The sequence below is a fragment of the Pseudopodoces humilis genome, chromosome 10, assembly GCF_049639895.1.
Source record: "Pseudopodoces humilis isolate 2021_Gansu_Grassland_sample_001 chromosome 10, ASM4963989v1, whole genome shotgun sequence".
NCBI classification, from domain to species: Eukaryota; Metazoa; Chordata; class Aves; order Passeriformes; family Paridae; genus Pseudopodoces; species Pseudopodoces humilis.
In genome coordinates this window covers 17,796,830-17,819,489 of record NC_142209.1, presented here as the reverse complement: position 1 = coordinate 17,819,489, position 22,660 = coordinate 17,796,830, and the positions used below count along the sequence as shown (strand labels likewise).

The 22,660-nt window shown below is 38.2% G+C and overlaps 2 protein-coding genes across 2 annotated transcripts; one reads left to right on the top strand and one right to left on the bottom strand.

Annotated features, from left to right (window-relative positions):
• Window positions 1–585: 585 nt before the first annotated feature.
• SPATA1 (spermatogenesis associated 1) lies at window positions 586–14,481 on the top strand. The gene is given in 16 exon segments (XM_088060540.1): window positions 586–621; window positions 1,591–1,697; window positions 4,758–4,875; window positions 6,870–6,923; window positions 7,011–7,182; window positions 7,185–7,331; window positions 7,433–7,529; window positions 7,531–7,676; window positions 8,148–8,274; window positions 8,423–8,483; window positions 9,062–9,179; window positions 9,967–10,101; window positions 11,933–12,075; window positions 12,077–12,100; window positions 13,145–13,243; window positions 14,123–14,481. Coding segments are annotated over 16 exon segments (1,689 nt in total). The 3' UTR covers window positions 14,228–14,481.
• A 1,523-nt stretch (window positions 14,482–16,004) lies between these two features.
• On the bottom strand, window positions 16,005–22,593 carry CTBS (chitobiase). The gene is made up of 7 exons (XM_005521018.3): window positions 22,459–22,593; window positions 21,623–21,761; window positions 20,503–20,711; window positions 19,696–19,867; window positions 19,052–19,149; window positions 18,225–18,386; window positions 16,005–17,230 (listed from the first exon to the last, which is right to left on the bottom strand). Exons 1-7 carry the CDS (start codon window positions 22,582–22,584, stop codon window positions 17,045–17,047), a joined length of 1,092 nt encoding a protein of 363 aa, XP_005521075.1. The 5' UTR covers window positions 22,585–22,593; the 3' UTR covers window positions 16,005–17,044.
• Between the last annotated feature and the right edge of the window lie 67 nt (window positions 22,594–22,660).

The following is a 22,660-nucleotide window of genomic DNA, read 5'->3' as shown; positions in this document are numbered from 1 at the left end:
TCAATAACACTGTTCAGACAGAACCATGGTTATAATTTATGGAAGTATTTTTCTGACATGGCTGCCCAGCACAGTCACATTTCCTCAGAACACCGCATTCGGCTGGCACAATGTGTTTGCTGAAGTTCACAATAATTGTCACTTTATCAGATCCAGGCCCTGCAAGAATCTTGTTTTGTGGGAGTTTAGGTCAGTGTCTTTAGGAAAACAGTGGAATTGTGTAGAAAATTATATACTACCAAACTATTTTTATGAAAGGGAAGAAAACGTTAAGAGGAAATGCTCCAGGGCAGATTTCTTAGAGCTGCAGGGCTATGATTAGCAATTCCCTCAGTTACTTTGGTGACACGTGTAGAAGGTGGGGTTAATTCTGTTTGCAGTTAGCTGGAAGGTTTCTGCCTCAGCACAGACACAACTTCCATTTTCTTAAGTGGAATGAAGATCAGAAAATGAAAAAAATGGTATTTATGGAGTAACTTCTGTCATAACAGATTATCATGAAACTCATTCTTAAAGGATGCTTCAATCAAAAAGAAAATTAGAAAGCCCACCTGGCATTTGCTGTGGTCACATAGAGGGACCAACATGTCATTGAGTCAAACAAGACCTTGAACATCACAGGTGAGAGTTTTTGTACTTTTTTTACAAAGATTTTTTAGATTTCACAAATAAAGAATATATATATATTTTAAAATAAGGTTCTAGAATACCTGAGAGGTATTCTGAGAGGTATAATTTCCTGAGAGGAAAAAAAAAATAAATGTGCTTTTAAATTATATATATAAATAAATAAATAAATATATATATATATATAAATAATATATCTATATATAGAAATAATTCTTTTCTAGTTGATATTAAGTAACTCAACACTTGCAGAAATACTTAATATAGGCAATTTGCATGGCTTCTAGTTCAAGGGAAGTACAGCATCCTTGTCAGTACTATCCAATTTTTACTAAAAATATCAGGACATAGAAATTAGCAGTGCAATGACTACCAGGGGTCTGAACACTGCCCCAGTGAACCTTGCTCAGAGCCAGCTTAGTTATTCTTTTTGCAGACATTAGCAGGAGCATTTTTGTGTTTCCAAGGTAGCTGATATTATTAACAACAGGCAGAAATATTTTGAATTTTTTTTTCTCGATGACATGAACAAGTTGTGGTGCTATTTGAATCAAGCTTTCAGGGCTTTGCATTTTTTATGAGATGAACTAAGGTGGGATTTCAGCTGAGGGATTCTTGTAGTCATGGCACTTTCCAGAGTATCAACTGTTTTTGGTAAGATCTCTCCACTGCTGTCACAGTGATACACAGCAGTAGCACAGGCTCTCTATTATCTCACTTCCATTGGGGAGCTTGTTCTAATGTGACTTATTTTGATGCTGTCAGCTGGCATTCAGTCACAAATTACTCTGCTCTCACTGTTCTCACTGTTTGGTCATCACTGTGAGTCAGGGCCTCACTTTTCTAGTCCCTGTGCTAATATCAAAGGAACCATTCCTGCCTACAGGAATTGGAAGTCCACTATAACAAAGCAAAGCATATAGGAAGAGGATTATAACACGTTTACATCTGTTCTTTTTTCAGCTGGTGGAGCTTCATGTTTTTTATGTCCCAGCAGAAGTGTGGGACTTCAAGCTGAATACAGTTCCTGTAGCTCTTACTAGCAAATTTGTCTCAGCTGGATTTATAAGGTGAGTGTAGTTTTAGGTTTCATGTACGGGGTAGGTTCTTCACACTGGCCTTCAGTCTTTTAGTCCAACTGTTGCTCTAGAGAGCACAATTACATCTGTCAGCAGAAACTTGTTGTCTAATTAAATTTCTGGAGGGTAAGTGGTGAACATAACTAGCATTGTGTTAATTTTTACTGTATCAGGACTTAGCTCCCCTGCAGCCCATGGTGCAGACCATTGAAAAGCACTTCCAGAGCAGTGCTAGTACTTCATATACTTTACAGTATAAATCATACTTTATACTTTACAGTATAAATCATTCTGCAGAATGATTTATACTGTAAAATCATATCTTACGTTCTTTCTGTCTCTTTGAGCCTGATTATCAAAAGCTGGAATTCTTTTGGGCAATGGGCCAGCTTCAAGACAGTGGCTTGATGAAGACAGGATAGCCTGTCAGTTCCGCGGAACAGGGATATGATCATCTGAGCTCTCAGTCCAGAGGAAGAGCTGGAGCCTTGTTTCTCAAGGGGAAGCATTACAGCCCATGAACCAGCAGCATTTGGTAGCTGCTTAAAGAACTTAGTGAAATAACACCTTGGTTCCCAGTCCTAGGCTCAAACCTGGCACAGGGAGTTGAATTTTTAATCTGACATAACTTTGTAAGTTTTATTTATACTCCTAAACACTTCGCTCACAAAATCTGTGTGTACCTAGTGTGGTAAGAAGCTGTAGAAAAATCAAATAATGTAAAGATGTGTATTGAAGTGGAGCTATTATGTGCACCTTGTCTACCCCTGTGCAAAACCTGTCAATTTAACTAAAACCATAGGGAATAGAGGTTTTAATTAATTTAAATTGAGTTTTGTATTATACACTTAATATATAGTGTAGCTGAAAAGACTGACAGCAGTCAGGTATGAGCATGTAGGGCAGAATGTATTCATTCTCACAGCTGCTGTTGTTGAAAGGCTGCTCAAAACCAGAGAAAGTAAATGCATATACCCATTTTGTTTGCTGTTCTAGTCTGCAGCAGAGGTGCAGGATACATGTCTGAAGTGGTAACTTCGTTTCATGTCGTGGACATCTGTCACTGTCCTATATTTTCTAGTGTAAATTTATTTCACTGAGGCATCAAATAAAATTAGGATCCTCACTGATTTTAGTGGGTTTATACATGCCTGGGTATTGTTGCTTGCTAATGACTCTTAGATAATTGCTAATTAATTATTCTATGGACACTATGCAATACTGCAGTACATTAGCATGAACAATAACTAGCACCTGGACAGTGACTCACTGTCTTTAAAAACAAAAAAATATTTTTAAAAACTTCTTTTATTATAATCTAGGAGAGGGAATGGCAGGCTTGCTGGTGCTCCTGTGGCTTGGACGTTGTTGATAGCTCTTTTGTTCAGTCAGCTTGACAATCCTAGTGCTGTCTGAGTCAGCTTTACAAAGGATTCCTAGGTCAAAGTACAGGCCACTTCCATTAGCTGTGAAATTAGAGGAAGATATTAAAGGTGTAATTTTCTATGGCCCTGAGTTCTTGTTCCCATGAACTTGATTTCTTAGCCTTTGTGAGATTTTTATTTTTTTTTCTTATTCCTCATTCCTCACCACAGAAGCCAAACTTTTATTATTTCTAGATGAGATAGCTACTAGGAGCTCTAGTTTGCATTCCTTTTAAAGGGACACCATGAAGCAAGTGACTTGTGTGTGACTGTTTTCTGCCAGCCAGTGGCAGCAAGTGACAGACTAATAGCATTTTATTTTCCTAGCAGCTTCACTGGCAATTACTTTTTAGATAAATTTCTGCCCTGTATCTCAGGATCTGGGTGGCTAGATACTTTTCCCCCGTTATACATTGTAGATGTGTCCACTCTCCAGACTTTGGTCTCCTCTGCTGCCTGCCTGTGCTCCAGGGCAGTTTCATGATCTTGAGGAGGGTCCTCTAAATCCAAAGTATTTGAAGCAATACAAGGGAAGCATTGTAGTACTGCGTTCATGAGATGAAAGTGATAATGTTTTTTCTACATACTTGAGTTGTGAGCTGAAGGCCTATAGGGCTGCTTGCAAGTGCAAACAAACCTTGACAGGTTTATGTTGAAGACCTGTTCAGATGGACGACCTGGCAGGTTCTTGTGTGTGCTGTTTGCTGGGAATGGCATGTGCTATCCCCCGAGCTGTGTCTGCATTGCTTGAGGAGTGAGAGCTGCTTGGGCCAAAGTTATCCTACCACTTAAGCAGCGTGGGTGATTAACAGTCTCAGGCCTGCATTTGTTCCCTGGTTTCTTATATGACAGCATAGAACAATTAGAATTGCTTATGCTGTGCTGCAGGGCTTTGGTATGCCTCTGGCACATTTGGATTTATTGTGCAGAGATGCTTTTTATTCTGTAGTGATTTTCCTACTGAGCTCATTATCTAAATGTTTGCATACTTTCAAGTAGTGCATTAAATGATGCAATTCATCTTTTTATCAGCATTTTCATCCTCAAATCATGGTGGAAATGTTCACACTGCAGTGTTTGTTTTTTATTCAAAATACATTTGCACGCACCCATGCACACACCCAACTGTGAATTGGTGTTGGAGAAGACAAAAGCAAAGGAATGTGACAGCTGCTTAAAGTGGACAGTGATGAAGGCTCCTCTGGCCCTGGGTGCTTGAAGGGAGTGTTCAACAGTCCTGGTCCAGCCCTATGAAACTGTGTCACTTCCATGGAAGTGCACAACTGTTGCTCCCAGTGGTGGTATTATTCATCTGCAGATGAGCAACAGCATTCTCAAGAAGTAAATTTCAAATTTTATCTGCTTCCATAATCTCCCTTTGTATGAGGCTGCTACAATGTGAGTCTTGCTAGTTAATGTTAGGACAGCCTTTACAGTGCAGTGTTCTGCCTGCCTCACCAAGACTCTCTGGCCTATCTGTACCTGGGTTCAGTTCTAGGACATAGCTCCCAGTTTTGGGCATTCTGTCTGTGCAAACCAGCACGTACAGACCATTATCTTCACCCTCCTACTAACTAGCCATCATTATTTGATCTTACAGATGTATTAATGAATGACAACATTCTAGGGTGTCTCCTCACATCACGTTAAGAGTGCTGCGGGAGAGGCTTGGAGAGTACCTGGGTGGAGTGACAAATGCAGATAAATTCAGATTTTTAAAATGCACTGGGAAAAAACTAGCAGTGGTAAGTTAATTTTTTTTTTTTCTTTAGTGCTCTTCTGTTTTATAATGTAAGGTAGAGATTTCATTCCTGCAGATGAGATAATATCACATAAAGTAAAGATAACTTTAGGAGCACTGTTAGCATTTCTTTTAAACATGCTGCAGCATAAGCTCTTGTCAGAGCACATCTGTTTCCTCAAATGCAAAGGCACAGCTGAACAGATATATCAGAAATAACCCTTTAAAGCAACAGCTGTAATTAGTTGCCATCCAGTGAAAAGATGATAGTTTTGATCAATCAATGGATTAAATATAATAAATCTGGTTGCATTAAAAAATCCCCAAATGCATAAGGCTATTATTACCTGTACATGGCTGAGAATATGGCAGTTGACAAATTTGCAATGGAAGCTCAGAGTTCCTCTAATGGCTCCTGCTGTGACCTGCCCAAGAGCGTTAAAAACATCATTCTCTGAATGAAAACTTCTCTGGATGTTCCATTGTCTAGTCCAGTAATACAGCTGAGATGTTAGTAATGAACCCCCACATGTGTGAATCGTAGCTGCTCCTCTACATCGATTCTACTCATAGATCTTAAAAAGTATAGCTAAGGATTAAATAAACTTCACAATTAGTCCAACTTAAAGTTTGTTCATGTAATACACAAAGATTTAAGTCATTTATGTAAGTATAGAATACTTTTTCCCTGTCTTATTTCACCCCTTTCTCATGGATTTGGAAATCAACTACAAGCAGGAAATTTGGTGCCATTCTTTATTTAATTTCTAGTTGAATTATCATTAAAATCACTCTCACAGAAGACTAGACTAAATACTAAGTAATATGCATTGAAAAACTTGAAAAGAAACTTAAAAGACTGTGATACAATCTAAATTGCAAAGTGTGAATATGTTTTCAATGAACTGAGGTCTTTTTAACTGGATGATAATAAGTAAGATGGTTAATTTTCTTCCACACATAGTTTGGAGATAAATGGAGACATTTTCCAGCCTTTATAATGGCAGCAAATGAATAAAATATTTTATGTTAATACTGAATTAAAGATACTGGTAGCATATAAGAAGATTTACAGAGACAAAGATATAGTTTTACTTTGAGGTATTTACTGTTGCTTGATGTTTAACTTTGTTATAAAGTGTAAAACAATAAACCAACTGCTTTATTTGTTGTTTAGGGTCATGGTAACCTCATTGAATTACGTTTCCATGATCAAATATTTGTTGAGTGTTCTCTCCCCTTAGTCTTCTGTTTCATAACTCTAACAATGTAAGCAGCTATGCCCTACTTGCAAGCAAGGGTCTTTTAATGAAAAGATAAACATAGATTAAAGTCATGTTCATTTGGTCTTCCTTTTTTTGCACATAACCTGTGTGTTTAATTCAATATAATTATTTGAATGTAAGCTCAGATTTCTTTTCCTTACATTAGAACACATCTTTCAAATATGTATTGACTATTTTAGACTTTCTTTTTAGGACAGCTGTTGAAATGTGAAAGTGTATGTCACAAAAAGAATATGAAGGAAAATGATAAATACATAGAAGACATAGGATAATACTAGGTTTTTTCCTATATACATTAAATATTTTGCAGTACTGTATTAGGTGAATAGAGAAAATTATGTGGGACTCAGCATTTCTGTCCAGATTCAGCTTGAAGCAGCTCTTGATAAAAAAGTTGAAAGTTTTCTTTTCCTGTGACTGTTGGATCAGGTCCTTTGAACCATAAGAGAAAGTGCAAAGGATAAAAAAACATTTAGTACGTGCATGTAATCTTGCGGGTCTGATTAAGATTTTGAAAAACAAAGTTTCAGAACTATGTCAGAAAATACAATTGTACTCTAAGATGCTTTTTCCCCATAAGGCCACTACAGATGATAGTGCTGGTTATAAAAGAATGCAGTATGTAAAAGTGGCCATAGAATGCATATATCATGTGCAACATTCTGATGAAAAAGTATTGTATTTGTTATGCTTCCATACTTTATCTTCTGAGGTGAAAGCAAAGCAGGAAACAGAACTGGAACTGAAGTCATTTGCTCCTCCTTATGTAAGTACTGAATGGCTTGTAAGGTACCATTCTCAGAAACTACATTGCACATTTTCTTTGTCTGATGAATACACTGTATATTTTCAGGCACTTTATCCTGAATTCTATTTATTACCTGGAGTGGAATATTTTGAAGATGTTTATTCATTACCATCATCAGCTCAACAAAAACATCACGTTACTGAAGAAGAAAATAGGTTTGGTCATGGATCAAGATTATCCAGCCTTTCCCAGCAGAAACCTGAAAAAAGCAAACCGTTTTTAGTATACAAAGCAGGCATCAGGTAGAAGATCTGGAAGTGTGCTGTCCTGTGGAATGGGGTGAAAAAGAACCTGTTCCAGTTTCACATACAAATAATAAGCAAGACAGTAACAGCAGGATTCCAGAAACACAATTTGGAGAAAAAGGTAAGCTTAACCAGGATGATGAATAAGAAGAAAAATAAATATTATGGTTAACATTTACAATAAAATAATATCTCTGTTTTATATTATCAATTATTATGCAAATCAAAGTGGATCTGATGGATCTCTCTTCATGCCAAGTTATTCAAATCCTGCAGATCAGGAGACTGGAAAGTGTGACCTGGTATTCCAGACCTCTGACCTCTGATCTCAGCCAAGATCAAGAAGACTGCAATGCTCCAAAGTGGAATGGCAAAGCCAAAGGAACTGCTCTTTCTCATGTAAGCCCCAGTGACGAACAAAGCCAGGGTAACCAAAGACCCCAAAATCACGTTAAATATCAAAAGTGTACAAATGTTTGTTACTGACTTTTTGCTAAAGCAAGAGTTCTAGAAAGTCAGCAAAGTAAAGCTAAGTTTTAAGAAATCTGTAATTAAGTGTAATTTGGAATAGCACTATCGGAACAATATTCCATTTTTTAAAAAAAATTATATCTTTCAAAGAGATTAGTCTTACCTTCTGAGTCCTTCATTATCACTGTGTGCTGATATAGAGAAACGCTTTACTATAGTTAATGCATTTGTCTAATCATCAGAATTAGTCAGATATAAATTCTAATAACAAAAAAACTTTTTTTTTTTCTTTATTTCTTTCTTCTGTTATTCATGGAACATTTTCAAATTCTGGAGATAACATCACTTGCTGTGTTGAGTCACTGAATTTCCAATACAGGTTGGAAAGTCCAGTCATTGACAGTCAAACCAGCCTGATTTTTGCAAGTGTAATCTATGTATTTTTTTCATCACTATCCTGTCACAGAACTAGGAAACATGGAAAATAATGAGCACCAAAAAGATACCAAATTAAGAAGAGACAGAACAGAGGATGCTGAAATTCTTAAAATAATGGAAGACCAAACTACAGATTATGTCCACAAAAAACAAAGGTTAGCAAATAATAAATCTTCTAAAATAATGGATAATATTAATTCACTGATACAAACTTACTTTATAGACTTCAAATAAATGAAAGAAAAGGGGGAAAAAAACATTTTGGTCAATGAACTTTCACTTGTTTTTTTGGTTTTATCTTAGCTTGCAGCAAAATAGAACTAAGAAGACTAGAGCCGGTCTTGGTGAAAAACTGGATAATCAGGTATGTTTTTCAAGGTAACATTCCTAGTAATTTTGAGCAATAAATGTAGTCCTCCACCTAGAAACAGTCTAATTTTGTAAGACTGGTGACTCATAGATAACAAAAGATTTGAGGAAATTTGAGAAAAGTTAATTCATGCACAGCTTCTTAGCAGATTTTCTAATGAATATCAGCTATGTTTCTAAACAATTAAAACCTGCAATTACAAATTTTAGTTTAGAAATTGGCAGTTTTTGATAATTAACGAACCAGGTAGCTGTTTTAAGGCCCTTAGTTCCTGGTCTTGCTGTCTGTAACTTCTGTGACTGTCAGTAACTTCTGGGGTTATGGACATGGACAAGAGCAATAGCAGTAGTCTGTATGTTCTCTGTGATGCAAATGTTCAGTGTTCTCATTTTGTTTGCAGAGGTCCAGCTGTTTGTAATTTAGTAGTCATGTGTACTGGTAACAGAATGAAAAAGCCTACCTGCAGAAGTCAAATTCAGCCCTCTCACTCAGGCCACTTTCAGGGCATATGTCTAATGTAACTATCCAGGATTATGGTTATGTATTTACAGTTGTGTCTTTTGACTCAATAGGCAAATAAAGACAAGCAAAATCATCTTTCTTGTCCAAAAGGGTATATTTCACCTCCTAGTCCACCATTTTTGGCACTTACTGTAAATCCAGCTCAAGTTCCTGCAGTTCCAGCAGCGAGTACACGATTCCAAGAAATTGCAAGGAAGTGAACATTTAATCAAGACTGAAGAGTCAATGAAGACATAAATATCTACACTCTGCATACATTCATTGACACTATTGTTATGGATTTTAATTTATAATTAGAAAATTCCAGGTACTTATGATTGCATGGGCTGTCCTAGAGCTTGACAGGTTCCCAGCACTAGAAGACCCAACTTGTCAAGTTGTGGATGGAAGGAGAAAAGGAGGGAGATCGGGTTCAATACTGCAGGCTCAAGTGAGATTGTAGCATAGAAAATCACAAGTAGTGTTGTTGAGGAGCAGGATAGTGAGAAGTTAAGTGTTTGACCTATTGTTGCAGACTAGGGGGAAGTCTGAGATGTTGTCCTGCCATCTGGAGTTTAAGGCAGGATTTCTCTACAGTTTATATTGCAATGTATTTTAAGCAGGAAATGGTCTTATGGAAGCTTTTTTGGCTTCATTGGCAAGAGTTTGCAATGTCTAGAGTGAATATATTTCTTGATTACATAGTTTTAGTGATTTATTGTCCAAACACATAGAAAGATGTTTGCGTGTGTGTGTGGGTGAATGCCTGGATGCCTGCTGGATTTCTCCCTTTTGCTAAAGCACCAGCCCTTCTGAAAAGTTAGATTAAAATGAAACCTGATTAAAATGAGATAGTTTCTACTGCTTGTTCTGCCAGAGCTTTTGGCATAATTTGTGATGCATTACAAAAGTCTTGACTGATCCTTTGTACTTGGAGTATTCAAATGCTTGCTAAATATAATTGTAATATCTTTAGAAAACAAGATGAACAAGATAGTAGAAGAATTGCAACAAATGAAGAAAGAGAGAAGGCACATGGAAAAAACTAGAGAAGAACTGATCAAAAAAGCTAAAGGGCTGCTGGAACAAAATAAGCTGAGGAGATACCATGGTAGGCTTTTAATTTATTTTGGAATATGGAGTGATTGAAAAATTGAAAATTTTCACACTGAAACCAATGTGAAAGTATTTGTCTCTTTGTCAGTGAACTTAATTACAGAGAGAGCAGTTTGCTAACCAATAGCTCCAAGAAGACTCATTTTGTGTAATAGCATGCAAGAAAAATTCAAGGTTGCAGTGTTTCCTTTGTTTACTTCCACTTTTTTTTTTTTTTTTTTTTAGCATATCTTATAAAGTTAAGATAATTCTGGCTTTCATAAACTATTCAAGTTGTGTCTCATGTACATGCACTCTTCAGAGAGCTACTGCAGGCTGCTTCTCTCCGAGGCCCAAGGCAGCTGGCACATTCTAATCCTACTTTAGCTGGTGCTTAGAGGCTTGTACTGTGTTGATAGGGCTTCAGGTAAATTGCAGCATAATAATTTTTGTTCCTCCTATCCAATGGTATTCAGCTTATAACATGGAAGTTACAAAACATTTGTGACAAGCTTGACAAACCTTGTTTTTGAATAAGGTCAAATCTCATTGAAACCTCTCATGAATTTTCTTCCTAAAATTATTTTCAAGTTTATGCTTAAAACTGCCTTCCCTAAATCACATCCCAGTTATACAGAGATGAGATTTAATAATTTTGATGTTTTGAGAGCTTTCTCTTTGTGCTTAAATGTTATTACAAGTCTCAAATATTACTTTTAGCTCATTGAAAGGAGACATGCCAATTCTTTCAGTTGTTCTCTCAGGACATGGCTGCACAGCACCCTGCAGCGTGGGGAATTTGTATTTTAAAAACCCCAAACTTGGGTGCTTGAAGCAGTAACTCTGTAATAGCATGGAGCTGCAATTCAAGCTAGAGATAAGCCCTAAATGGCACCTGCATTGCCTTAAAATATGCTATCCAGTTAGGTAAAATAAAGGTTATTTCACAAGGATTAAAACAGCTTCTGCAGGTTCCGTAAGAAGCTTCTGTACCTCTGAATTTTTTTCATCAGACCTGGAGAGTTTCATAAGTAAGGGCAGGTAGCAAGCATGTGTCTTTGCAAGGTATTAAGGGAAGAGCATTTTCTGCAGTAACAGCCATCCAAGTCTGTGTTTTATATCCTCCTAAGACTGCCATGCTGACAGGCACTCTCAGTTACATGGCATAGAGTGCTCTAACAGCTGAGTTCTTTTGGGTAAGTTTCAGTTGTCCTGCTTCCATAAAATATGCCTCAAAACAAGGGATTCATTTAAGACACTGCAGGTATGCAGTGGCCATAAGACTGCCACAATACCTTCAAGGGCATTTATCTACCAGCTCTTGATAGCACATTAACAACATAGGAGGCATTATGGTGAAATGTAATTATCTGTTTCCCATAATGTAGGATGTCAGTATAAAATGAAGCTGTTCAAAATCTCTGGCCAAGAAGAGCATAAATTTTGCCTAAATCTACAATGCTACATCTTCTGGTACATTAGAGCTGTGGACTTCAGACCGTGCTGGGCATACCAGTCTTCACAGCCCAGGAGTGCTTAGGTACAGCAGAACCTGCAGAACGGCCAGGCTGAATAAAACTTTGGGTTTGGACCCTGTGTTTTATCTCAGTAGACAGATAGAGCCTTTTGTTGCAGGTGTTTGTGTGAAAATTCAGTTGCATTTAGAGTGAATGTAATTTTAATGAAGCTTTTTTAACCAAATAATTATTTTAAAGAAACCTCCTGCCATGTTTCAGTGTGTGCATTGGCCAGCTAAAGCTTGTGAGGTGAGCTGGTCATGAGTGTCTTCAGCAGTCCTTTATGATAAGGTGAACAAGACCAAACACTGGTATTGTTTCCCTGTGCAGTTCGTGAGGAATGGAAGAAAAAGTACTTTCAAGCTAAGAAAGCTACAGTTTCACTGGAGGACACTTCAAACAAACTGCAACAAGATTTAGAGCTTTACCATCAGAAATTGCTCTTGCAATTGGAAGCTAGAGATAGCAAAAAACCAACCAAACAATACAACCTCCAAGGTATTTATTTGTATTATGTATTACCTCTTTTTACTCAGTCTGAGGTTTATTTGTATAAAATATAAATTACAGAAACAGATTTATTGCCAACCAATGACTTGTTTTGTAAACTAGCTTTAGCTCAATGATCTGAGGGACAGAATTCCTCAGGCCATTTGTCTCAAAAAGACTGCAGAAGTGCTTGAGTCTGAGCATTTGTTTCTTTCTGCTTTCTATTGGTACCTTTTTGTAACAAAATCCTCTTCTGTTCAGTATGGTTAATGGATTGCTCAGTTCTACTTCGTTTCTATCATCCAAGATTTCATACAAAGAGGCAATGCATGTTCAGGGCACACAAAACATATCTGTAGCTTTTGAAGTGGTTGCACTTCAACTATTGTGCAACTTTGAGTTTCACAGTAAGTTCAAAGGGATTAAAAAGAAAAGATAAAAAAAGGAAAGATAAAAGGAGGAAACACCCTTTCCAACAGTTGAGTCTGCTAATTTTCTAAATGCATTAATAGAAGCAAGGCTGTTGACAGAACTGAAGCTAGCCTAGGAAAAATAAATGTCCCTTTCTTGCATCTGAAAGGTATGTGCATATATAATCTAAGAGTGTATAGTATATAAAAATGTGTATTATTTGAGCTATCTTGAAATATCTACAGAATACAAATATGAATAGGGTTGACACTGCCTTACTGGCTATGTTCAGACACACTATTGCTCCTTTTGAGGGGCATGGCAGGGGTGGGATTTTTTGGTCTCTCTGGCTAGGCACAGAGAGGCCTTACATGAAGGATATGCACAAGGCACCATTCCTACAGCGTTCTGTAGCAGCCAGCACCCAGAGAAGGGAAAGGATTTACTGAGCTGTTAGGCTGAGCACACGGTGCTCCCCGCCCCTCGTGAGCGACGTGCGGCCAGGCAGGCATCAGTGGGGTGGGAAAGCAGGGGAGCTGGGAAGAGGTTGTTATAGGATTGTTTCTGTGTGGTGAAGTAACACCCAGTGAGGGAATGGATGCACTAATGCTGCACTTCAAGTTTTGTTGTTGTTTCACACAGAATTACACAATCATCCGGATTGCTACAGTGCAGCATGAACTCGATCAACTGAGAAGGAAGCTAGATGATACAAAAATGAGACTCCTAATAGGAGTTAAGGTATTCTGCCTTTTAATTAAAACAGTCAAAATGTGGCAATGTATAAAAAAAAAATAGAACTTCTCAATTATTAGATGATGTAAATATTTGCTAAACAGTTCTCGTTTTATATTGCCAGTTTTAAGGTGTTAGGTGTTGTGGCTTTAGCATTTGTGCTAAATTACTCCAGAATACCAGGTTATCAGATGATTTGGAATATGTGGCATTCAAACAACTTAGATACTCAATGTGCTGTGTAAGCTAAGGTTCACTATCTTGTTCATAGAATTCCCATTTCATTCAAAAGGTAATTGAAGAAATACACCTGGTGTAGTGAAGCACTGAGCAGTAATAGACTATGGCTAAAGAAAAAAAATGGTATAAAGGAAAAAAAAAACCAAACCAAACAAAACCAAACCCAAAAAAACCCACAAACAAATGAAAGAAAAAAAAAAAGCAAACTGTCTAAGCAGATGTCAGACCTCTTCATCTACTTTATTCCATTTTCAGTGTTGCCTATGACTCTTCTTGGAAGGAAGAGGTAGTATAGGCCTTCACACTGAACAGCTTTCCAGCTCTGAAAGCTTGAAATAGAGTGTTCTACACCACAGAGACTGCCCATACTCCTGTTTACTGGGTACTCCAGGGTGGTTGCAATCATTATGAGTCCTCCGTTGTCTAGCAAGGAGTGCAAAGAACAATTAATTTTGCAGTCGTCTCAAAAACATCAAGGCAAAGTACAGAACAAAGTAGTGCTAGAACACATAAAATTTCAAAGATGAAAGATGTATCCTGCATTCAGCCATCCTGTATAAAATTCTCTCTTAGTTATATACGCATGTCAGCTCCAAAAAAAGCTTCCTTAAATTGCCATTCCTTAAATGATGGGTTCTTTTGCAGATGAGAAAGCAGGCAGCATCTGATTTACGAGCACTGAGAGCAGAACTGACACAGAAAAAGATTCATTCAGCTTTAATTCTCCAGTCCAGAAAATCAAGAATTTAAATAGATGCCATGACTAACCTCTGTGAAGTTGACAGCAGCTCTCTAGTGTATGTAGAAGAGAACTCCAGAGCATTTGTTTGTATGTTCCTAAAGTTATTTTGTAAAAAGGCAATAACTATTTAAATGTTGTGGAATTTGTATACTAGGCTACTGAGGTAATGCAGCTTACTTCTTTTTAAATCTCACTGTAAGATTAGTCAGCTACTTAAACATACAGTTTAAGCTAGTAACATGTCTAAAACTAATTGTGTAACATCCCAATGGTATGCTGAAGTTCTTTGATGAACTAAATAGCTACTAAGAAATAAACCTAAAGTCTGTAACCTCCTGTTCTTATTTTCAGGCCTACATATCCCATTTTTTAGAAATTTTTAAAATATGGTTTCTGTAGAGGTACAACAGCAATCCTTTGTTTGGCTATTTACTGGAGTATGTTTTTGCCATTATAAATATGCCTATCTATAAATTACCAATGTATCATTACTATATGATTATGAAGCATAAACAAAATACCTTTATTCCATATCTAGCTGGTTTTGCTCCCTCTCTTATTAGGAAAGGCACAAGGACATTAACTGTCTTCTGTAGTCTGAAAGCTTGCCTGAAAGCTTTCTCTTGGACCAGTATAATGATGATCCTGGTCCAATTTAAACTCTTGCATATTCTGCCTTTCCTTAATTCTAAGGTCATGCATGTCCTGAGATAAACAATTCTCTGAAAGAGGCATCAGAAACCTCTCCATAGGAATTCTTTTCTAGCTCTGCTGTTTGCCTCTTTCCAAACCAGATGTTATTATATTAAGCAGAAGAATAACATGCTAGGAATTAATCTCAGCTAAAAAGCTGTCAAGGCTGTATTTATTATTGGAATAAGTTATATGATAAGAAAATTATGCAGCTCTCAAAAGAACTAACTTGGCAATGTCTTGAGTCAAACCACCCATTATCCAATTTATTTTCTTAAATATATGACTTAACAAAGATTTTAGTGCTAAAGGATTAAATAAATTATTAAAACTACACCCACTTTTGCTTAATTCAGGGTTGAAGCTCACATTCTCTGTTTAAGAATTGTGTCTTATTTAAGATACGAGAGCAGGCTACTAGCTATTGGAAAATCAGAACCTAAATTTAAAATATAGTATTATCAATTCATGGTTCTTGACAACTACAGGAGAGTTTTATTATTAAGTCATCTGGCCCTCAGAATTTTGTAGGTCAGATATTCGTACCAGAAGACTCTCAATTCAGCAATATCCATCTCACAGTATTTAAGCATTTAAGTAGTAATAGACGTTCTGAAGTACATATATGTGTGTAGAGATAAATATATATAATATATAAAATGTAGCAGTTTCTCTTAAGACTTACAGAGTGGTGTTGTAATGAAAAGCCTCCTGATTCGTTAAGGGAATTTTTTAGTTTCTGCACAAGCAGTAGGCTTCACCTTCTGCTTTCCAACACCAAATCACAATATCAAACAGACAATTCAGATGAAATCTTCCAGTCTTTTCCTCAATAGCCATTATGGTAATGCTGCCATACTGTGGTAACTCTTTAGCAAGCAAAAAAACCCAAACAAACAACCCCAACCCCAACCAAAAAAACCACCAAACCCACAACTGACTACATCTACCTAATTAAATAAAATTTTTAATTAATGGAGTCACTTAAGCAGGGCCCAGTTGCACTTTGATCTGGTTGTGAAACAGTTCTGAGAAGCCGACAAGCAGTGTGGGCTGTAAGCTGTAGAACAAGTAAAACACAGACAGGGAACATTGTTTACAAGTTTTACCAAGAACAGCACTTTATTTAAAAAAATAAAATCCTGTAAACACCAGTCAATCTTTACATCACTATAGGTATTTTAAAAACTTACACAACTTCTTTAGGCAAATGATTTTATGAAAATATGAACTAGAAAGGAAACAATCTCCTATTATCTCAGAGGCAACACCCCATAAAAACAAAAAACAGGCTACTGAATGTATCTTAGGGTGTGTGGAAAAACAGATATACAGTTCATTAAATAAGCTTCTGAATTCTAATTAAAGTAGTTTGAAATGGAAGGAAACATCATCCAAGCCCTCTTCATATTAATGTTTCTTCTTCAAGCTAAGGTCAGAAATTTTTGGCTTTTGAAACTAAGGAATTTATGTGATACATAAAGACAGTGAAACTGGACTTTATTGAATATTCCTTTCTAACAAGTTTGATATAAATCTTCACAGCAACTACTTTATATTATGTAATTTCTTCAGTCCATAAAAATCTTTTAATCTAGAAGAGTAACCAAGCTGCATATAATCAACATCTGTCTCTCCAGTACTCTGTTTAATCTGATTCTAGAGTGACTTAGCTAAAATATTGGTTGGGTTGGGAAGTCAGAAGGCTGAGACAATCATGGACCACAGGAATAAATATTTGCTGCACCTGGCAGCTTTAGCAAAGCATCATTATGAGACTTCCCCTGTAAATCCATCAGTTGGACTTGTTACCAGATACACACTGGGTTCAAGCATTAACTAACTTAGATTAACTGTGAAAAATTTAAAAGATGAGCAGTCTTAAAAAAAACCTACTAATGCAAGGATTGTTGTTCCAAAGCAACATTGGAACTTCCTGAATAATGAAAATATAGCTTTGAATATAAAGAACAAGATTAATTTGCCTAGCTTTTAAAGTTTTTGTAATTTTCCTAGTTTTTAAAGTTTTTGTAATCACAATATATTTATATAAAGTCAAAATCCATGATAGTGTACACCAAAATAAAAAGTTACCAATTTTCATTATTCTAAATCAATGGTTCACATAGTTCTCATGGTGTCAGAGCTTGCCACATTGCTTGAGTTTGTTGTTCTGCTACTGCTTCCCTGGAGTAGTCAAGACTATTTCCATTCCACATGCCAATGCCCCTCAAGCCTCGACTCTTCACATATGCTGCTTTTAGAGAGATGCTGTGAGGGTCATCAAACCATACCTGGTGGAATTGACCAGCAGAATCCTAGAAAAACATTTGAACACTAGTGTCAGTGATTACATTTTCTCTTGAACACAGTTAAAAATACATTTAAAAACTGAGATATACAAGCTATGCAGATTTATATATTATTTTCCTGATTTACCAATTCTTTGTCACACAGGACAATTAAAAATTTTAAGCCAAATACTTGGATATTATTTTTTAATTGCAGAATATAAGTTATAAAACAGTGACACAATTTAACTGGAGTTAAAGGCTTAGCTAATCTGTATTTTAATATTTTTTTAAATAAAGTTTAAATTTCAGATACAGTATCTAAGATAAGAGGTGAATTTAGTTAGAGACTGTGGGGCTTTTAAGGAATAAACAGTTTGAGAGGATGTTGTAAAATTTTATGAAGGTTATGCTGCTTTTACCTAGTCATTGGTTACAATATGTTTTAATCACCAACATGTGAAACTTAAATAATGTCTAAAGAAACTAGACAAAATGGATACACTGTGGTGTTCTTGTAAGCACAATCATTCATGGACTCTTTCACTGTGTCTATGTAGAAAACAAATGCAGACGAGAACATGCATGCACGGCACTGAGCTAGACAAAATTAAGATCATCTCAGAATCTTTTTTAGTTTAAATCATCAACTCATTAAGGTAACTACAGCAGTGAAGGACATAGCTATAGGATGTCTTTGTGTCAAAATGATGCAGTATCTTGAGAAGACTGGAAAGTAATAAAGATCTTTATTACTCCTGTAGTCTTCAGGCACTGCACCCCTCTCTCAGACTAGGAATTCAAGACAGATTTCCAGCAATCCTTTACTATACAAAACAAAAACAAACAACAACAACAAAAAACAAAACAAAACAAAAAACCAAAAATAAACCCAAAAAACTAAAACCCAACAAGTAGAAAACATAGAAGGAAGAATCTAATCCAAATAACTTTATAGTTAAAGATCTATGGTTCATGAACGCTTACTCCACACCACAGTGTCTTGGAAAAAGACTCTTACCTTGTACTCATAAAATGGAGCCTTCTGTACCTCATCCCACAGCACCCCTGAAAGAGAACTGTTCACCTGCTTCATGATGGTTGCATAGGGCACCTGGCTCCCTGCAGCATCACTGCAGGGAGCCCCACGGAAAGGCACTTTGGGAAGGGAACAAACATGATCCTAAAAAAGAAATAGGGAGGCATGAGTTTCATGTAAGATATACTGAACTCCGGAATAGAAGCACAGCCAAAAACAATTCACAAAAGGCATTAAGGCCACAAAAATTCCAAATCTTCAAGCAACTCCAGCAGACACTATTTGTAGAGAAAAGTAAATTAAAACAGCTAAATTTTCTTTAATCTGCAGTAATACAGGACTGGATGGATATCATTCAGCTTAAACAGTTGTCTTATCTTTAATTGACCCTTACATTTTTCCTAAGTATAATATTTGAGAGCTCATAAACTGCTATGCTGTAACAGTTGTAGGTTTGCTATGGTTTGTTGCACCTGTCTCTACAGTGGTGTTGAGAAGGCACATACAAGTGTTGTAGGGCCTGTGGACATCATCTCTTCTCCTACAGATAACACTTACAGCTCCTTAGTCAAACACAGTGTTGGATATGGGGTTCAGGCTGCCTAAGGAACTAAAATGCCTTTTCTGGTAACACACTGCTCATCAGTTATCAACCAAGCAAAAGATTCTGTTTTCTGTCCCAGCTTGATGCGCTTATCCATCAGACCACAGTATTTCCTAGTCCAAAAACAAGATTACCAAAATCTAGTTGTATCTTTCTAAGGAAAAAAATTAACAGTTTGATTACAAACAAATAGTCTTCACCTTACCGTGGATAGGTTTTGGCAGACATAGTCATAGCCATACCAGGGGACACCCATCACAAGTTTCTTAGGATCAATGCCCATAGCAATGTACTCTTCATATCCTAGTTTTGAGGGAAATCAAAATTACCATGCATTATTAACTTTTCTTACGCTTTTTATTCTTACAACTAATTCAGAGCCACTGCAGAAGTTGCATGATCCCCAGACAGAGGCCAAGGTGCAAGATGTCCTTTTCCTTCACCTGCACTCTCTAGTGAGTGAAAGGCTTGCTCCACTGAGATCCCACAATAACTGCTCTAGTTGCTCGCACTTTAAACCATCTGCCCTGAGCAGAGATTCACAAAGATGAGAGAAATGTTTCAGGTTCTTTGTAATCTCAGGCAGACACCATTGCTCTTGCTGCTATTTGTCATTCTAAAAGCGTTCTTGGCACTCATGATGTTACAAGTAACAACACACAACTGCCCGTAGGCTCATAAGGATCAGGGATACTGTTTTCACATCAGGACAACACATATTTGAGGACACTCAAAGCCTCACGGCAACAAAAACAAAATAAACTTGTCTAAGAGAAAAGCAATCTTTGCTATCTACTCATGTGAACAAATGGAAATGTTCGGACTCCTGGGGAGGTGTTTTGTCCTCACCAACTAAAGTCTGCAGGTAAGGAGCATTGGCTTTTGCAATGCAGTCTGTCCAGATCTGGCTCTGTTCATCATATGACATCACAAATAAGAAGTCACAGGCATCTGCAATCCCAGTGTAGTTATAACACCTTTTATCTATACATGCTGGAGACCAAGCCACATCAAACGTTACCTGAAGGAAAAATGCACAGCTTAGTATCAAGCCCTTGTTATCTCTTTTTTTTTTTTTTTTTAAAAAAAAAAAAAAAAAAAAAGCTATAACTTTTAAAGACAGTATTTCCCAAATGGTGCAGTTTAACACATCTTGTTAACAATGACCTATAGGAGAAGCTGCTCATCTGATAAACAGAAGATATTAAAGTGAGTACCTCATTAGTGAATATATAGCACCAAACAAATTAAAATATAATATGAAAACCACCAAATATATGAAGCATGATGCAAATCCTGAAAACTTTTGTGATGGGTTCACCAAAACACTGTCAAGCTTTTGCCCCAGAAAGCTGTATTTGTCCTACTTTCAACAATTCATTAGGACACACTAAAAACTGGCAGCTCACACATAGCAGTAACATTGTATCTACAAATCTCAGTGAAGCCCATCTCTCATTTAAATTCACAAAGGTCAAAAAGAGTGATGCTTACAAGATCATGTCACAGCTAACATTCATAATTAAGCATTCACTAGAATATTATATTTATATATTCATAAACTTTTTTCATATTCATATGCTAAATAGCACTGCCAAAAGTCCTTACATTTCATAAGGTTAAATTTAATGTTTGTATAAAGTACATTATTATCACCTGTGATCCAGCTATTTCTCTGTGAAAAGCATCTGTAGTTTCTTTAACAAGCTCTGTCAATGCATAATACTCAGGGGAGGTTTCATTAACTTCTTGCTCTATATCTATGTTAATTCCATCCATATACTGGTTTTTTGCGAGGTCCACCTGTTGGGTTATCCATGCTGCTCTTTTAGCAGGATCAACAATTTCCTTAAGAGGTACATCACCTAGACAAGAGGCCTTCAAGAGTTAACATGCACCACAGCAGTAGTAAGAAGGAAAAGGTTGTTGTTAATTAACCAAATTTAAACAATATAAAAAATGCCCATACCAATACTGGTAAAATACAAAGGAATTCACTTTTCCCCCAACCATAATTTTGAGAAACCTGAAGAGATTACCAAGCTTCTTTGAGACAGTGGTGTTAAAATTAGGTTCCTTTGTTTTTTCTATAATTTTAATCTTCTTACTTCTGCTTAATATTCTTTTAGCCACTGTAAATTACCTTCAGCATTTTCACTGGTCATGTTTAGAGAAAAATACTTCTGTGTTAAACGTTTGTTGCTTTCCACACTGTAGTCTTGAATTCTGCTTTTTTCTCAACAGAGCCAAAAGGTAATTACAACATGCAAGCTAATGGACTTTGTCTTTCTAATCAGCATTTGTACCTGCACAAAGTTCCTGAGTATTCATGTTTTAAAACTCAACCACTTTCTAATACAGAGGGACTCGTTTAAGTGCAAAATACTAAAAATTACTTAAAATCCCTTTCCTTACTTTGTCTTTTGGGTACTCCACATAAGATCCTGAATACAGACACAAATAACAGGCTTCTTCTTTCCTCCCTATTTTTCCATAGCAATGGTATTCCCTGTTAAAGAACTTTTAAGATGTCGTTGGCATGGTTTGGTTACTACTGTGGCACAATCCACTGTTGGTTTCAATGCTCTGCATATCAGCACGTGGAAAATGTTGGTGGATTACTAGTCATGGGTTCATTAAAGCCTTATTAATTAATCCTCTTAATGATTTTAATACACTGCAAACAATCAAATGTAAAATGCCAAGGTAATATATAGCCCTGTGTACCTTCTTATTTACATATCATAAACGCCCACGTTTTTCCAGCATAACCAACCTTTCAGTACTATCCTCGAGCCTTTGGAGTGGGCATAGCACATGAGCTCAGGATCGTACTTTCCAAAAGCTGCCACAGTGGTAATTTTTGACCAGTCGTAGGATTTCCAGGTTTCCTCCCCCACATCAAACACAAAGACCTGGAAAAAGGGTAAAAAGCACCCTCGTTAGCCCCGAGCACTTCTCAGCAGGACTATCATTCTCCACGCGGCTCTCATACTGGCACATCCCCGGCGCTGGGCAGCGGCTCGCAGGGATGGCAGCCGGGGAGCCGAGTGTGGGCAGCACCAACAGCGAGCCCGGCCCGGGCACTGCCCGCACCCCATCCCGGCCTGGGGACACAGCCCGGCCCGGACACCGCCCGCACTGCATCCTGGCCCGGGGACACAGCTCGGCCCGGACACCGCCCGCACTGCATCCTGGCCCGGGGACACAGCTCGGCCCGGGCACTGCCCGCACTGCATCCTGGCCCGGGGACACAGCTCGGCCCGGACACTGCCCGCACTCCATCCCAGCCCGAGGACACAGCTCGGCCCGGACACCGCCCGCACTGCATCCCAGCCTGGGGACACAGTCCGGCCCGGGCACTGCCCGCACTGCATCCCGGCCTGGGGTCACAGCCCGGCCCGGGCACTGCCCGCACTGCATCCCGGCCTGGGGTCACAGCCCGGCCCGGGCACTGCCGTCACGCCAGCCCAGCGCGGGGCACTGCCCGGCCCGGGCCGGGCTCAGGCGGTTTCCGTGCGGCAGCGGCGCTGAACCCGCTGCGAACGGCGCTGACGCCGGGCCCGGCCCCGCGTGAGCCAGGAGCGCCCGCCCGGGCCCGGGGCCGCGCACCTCGGAGCCGGCGGGGCCCGCGACGGGCTGGCACAGCCGCGGGTCCCGGCAGGGGCAGGCGCCGGCAGGGCCCAGCAGCTGCAGGAGGCCGATGGGCAGCAGCCATCCGCCCCGCGGGCTCCCCATGACTGCCGGTGCCGGCCCGGCCGCGCAGCCACGGCCCCGGGGCGGGCCCGGCCGGAGCCGCCCCCAGCGCGCCGCC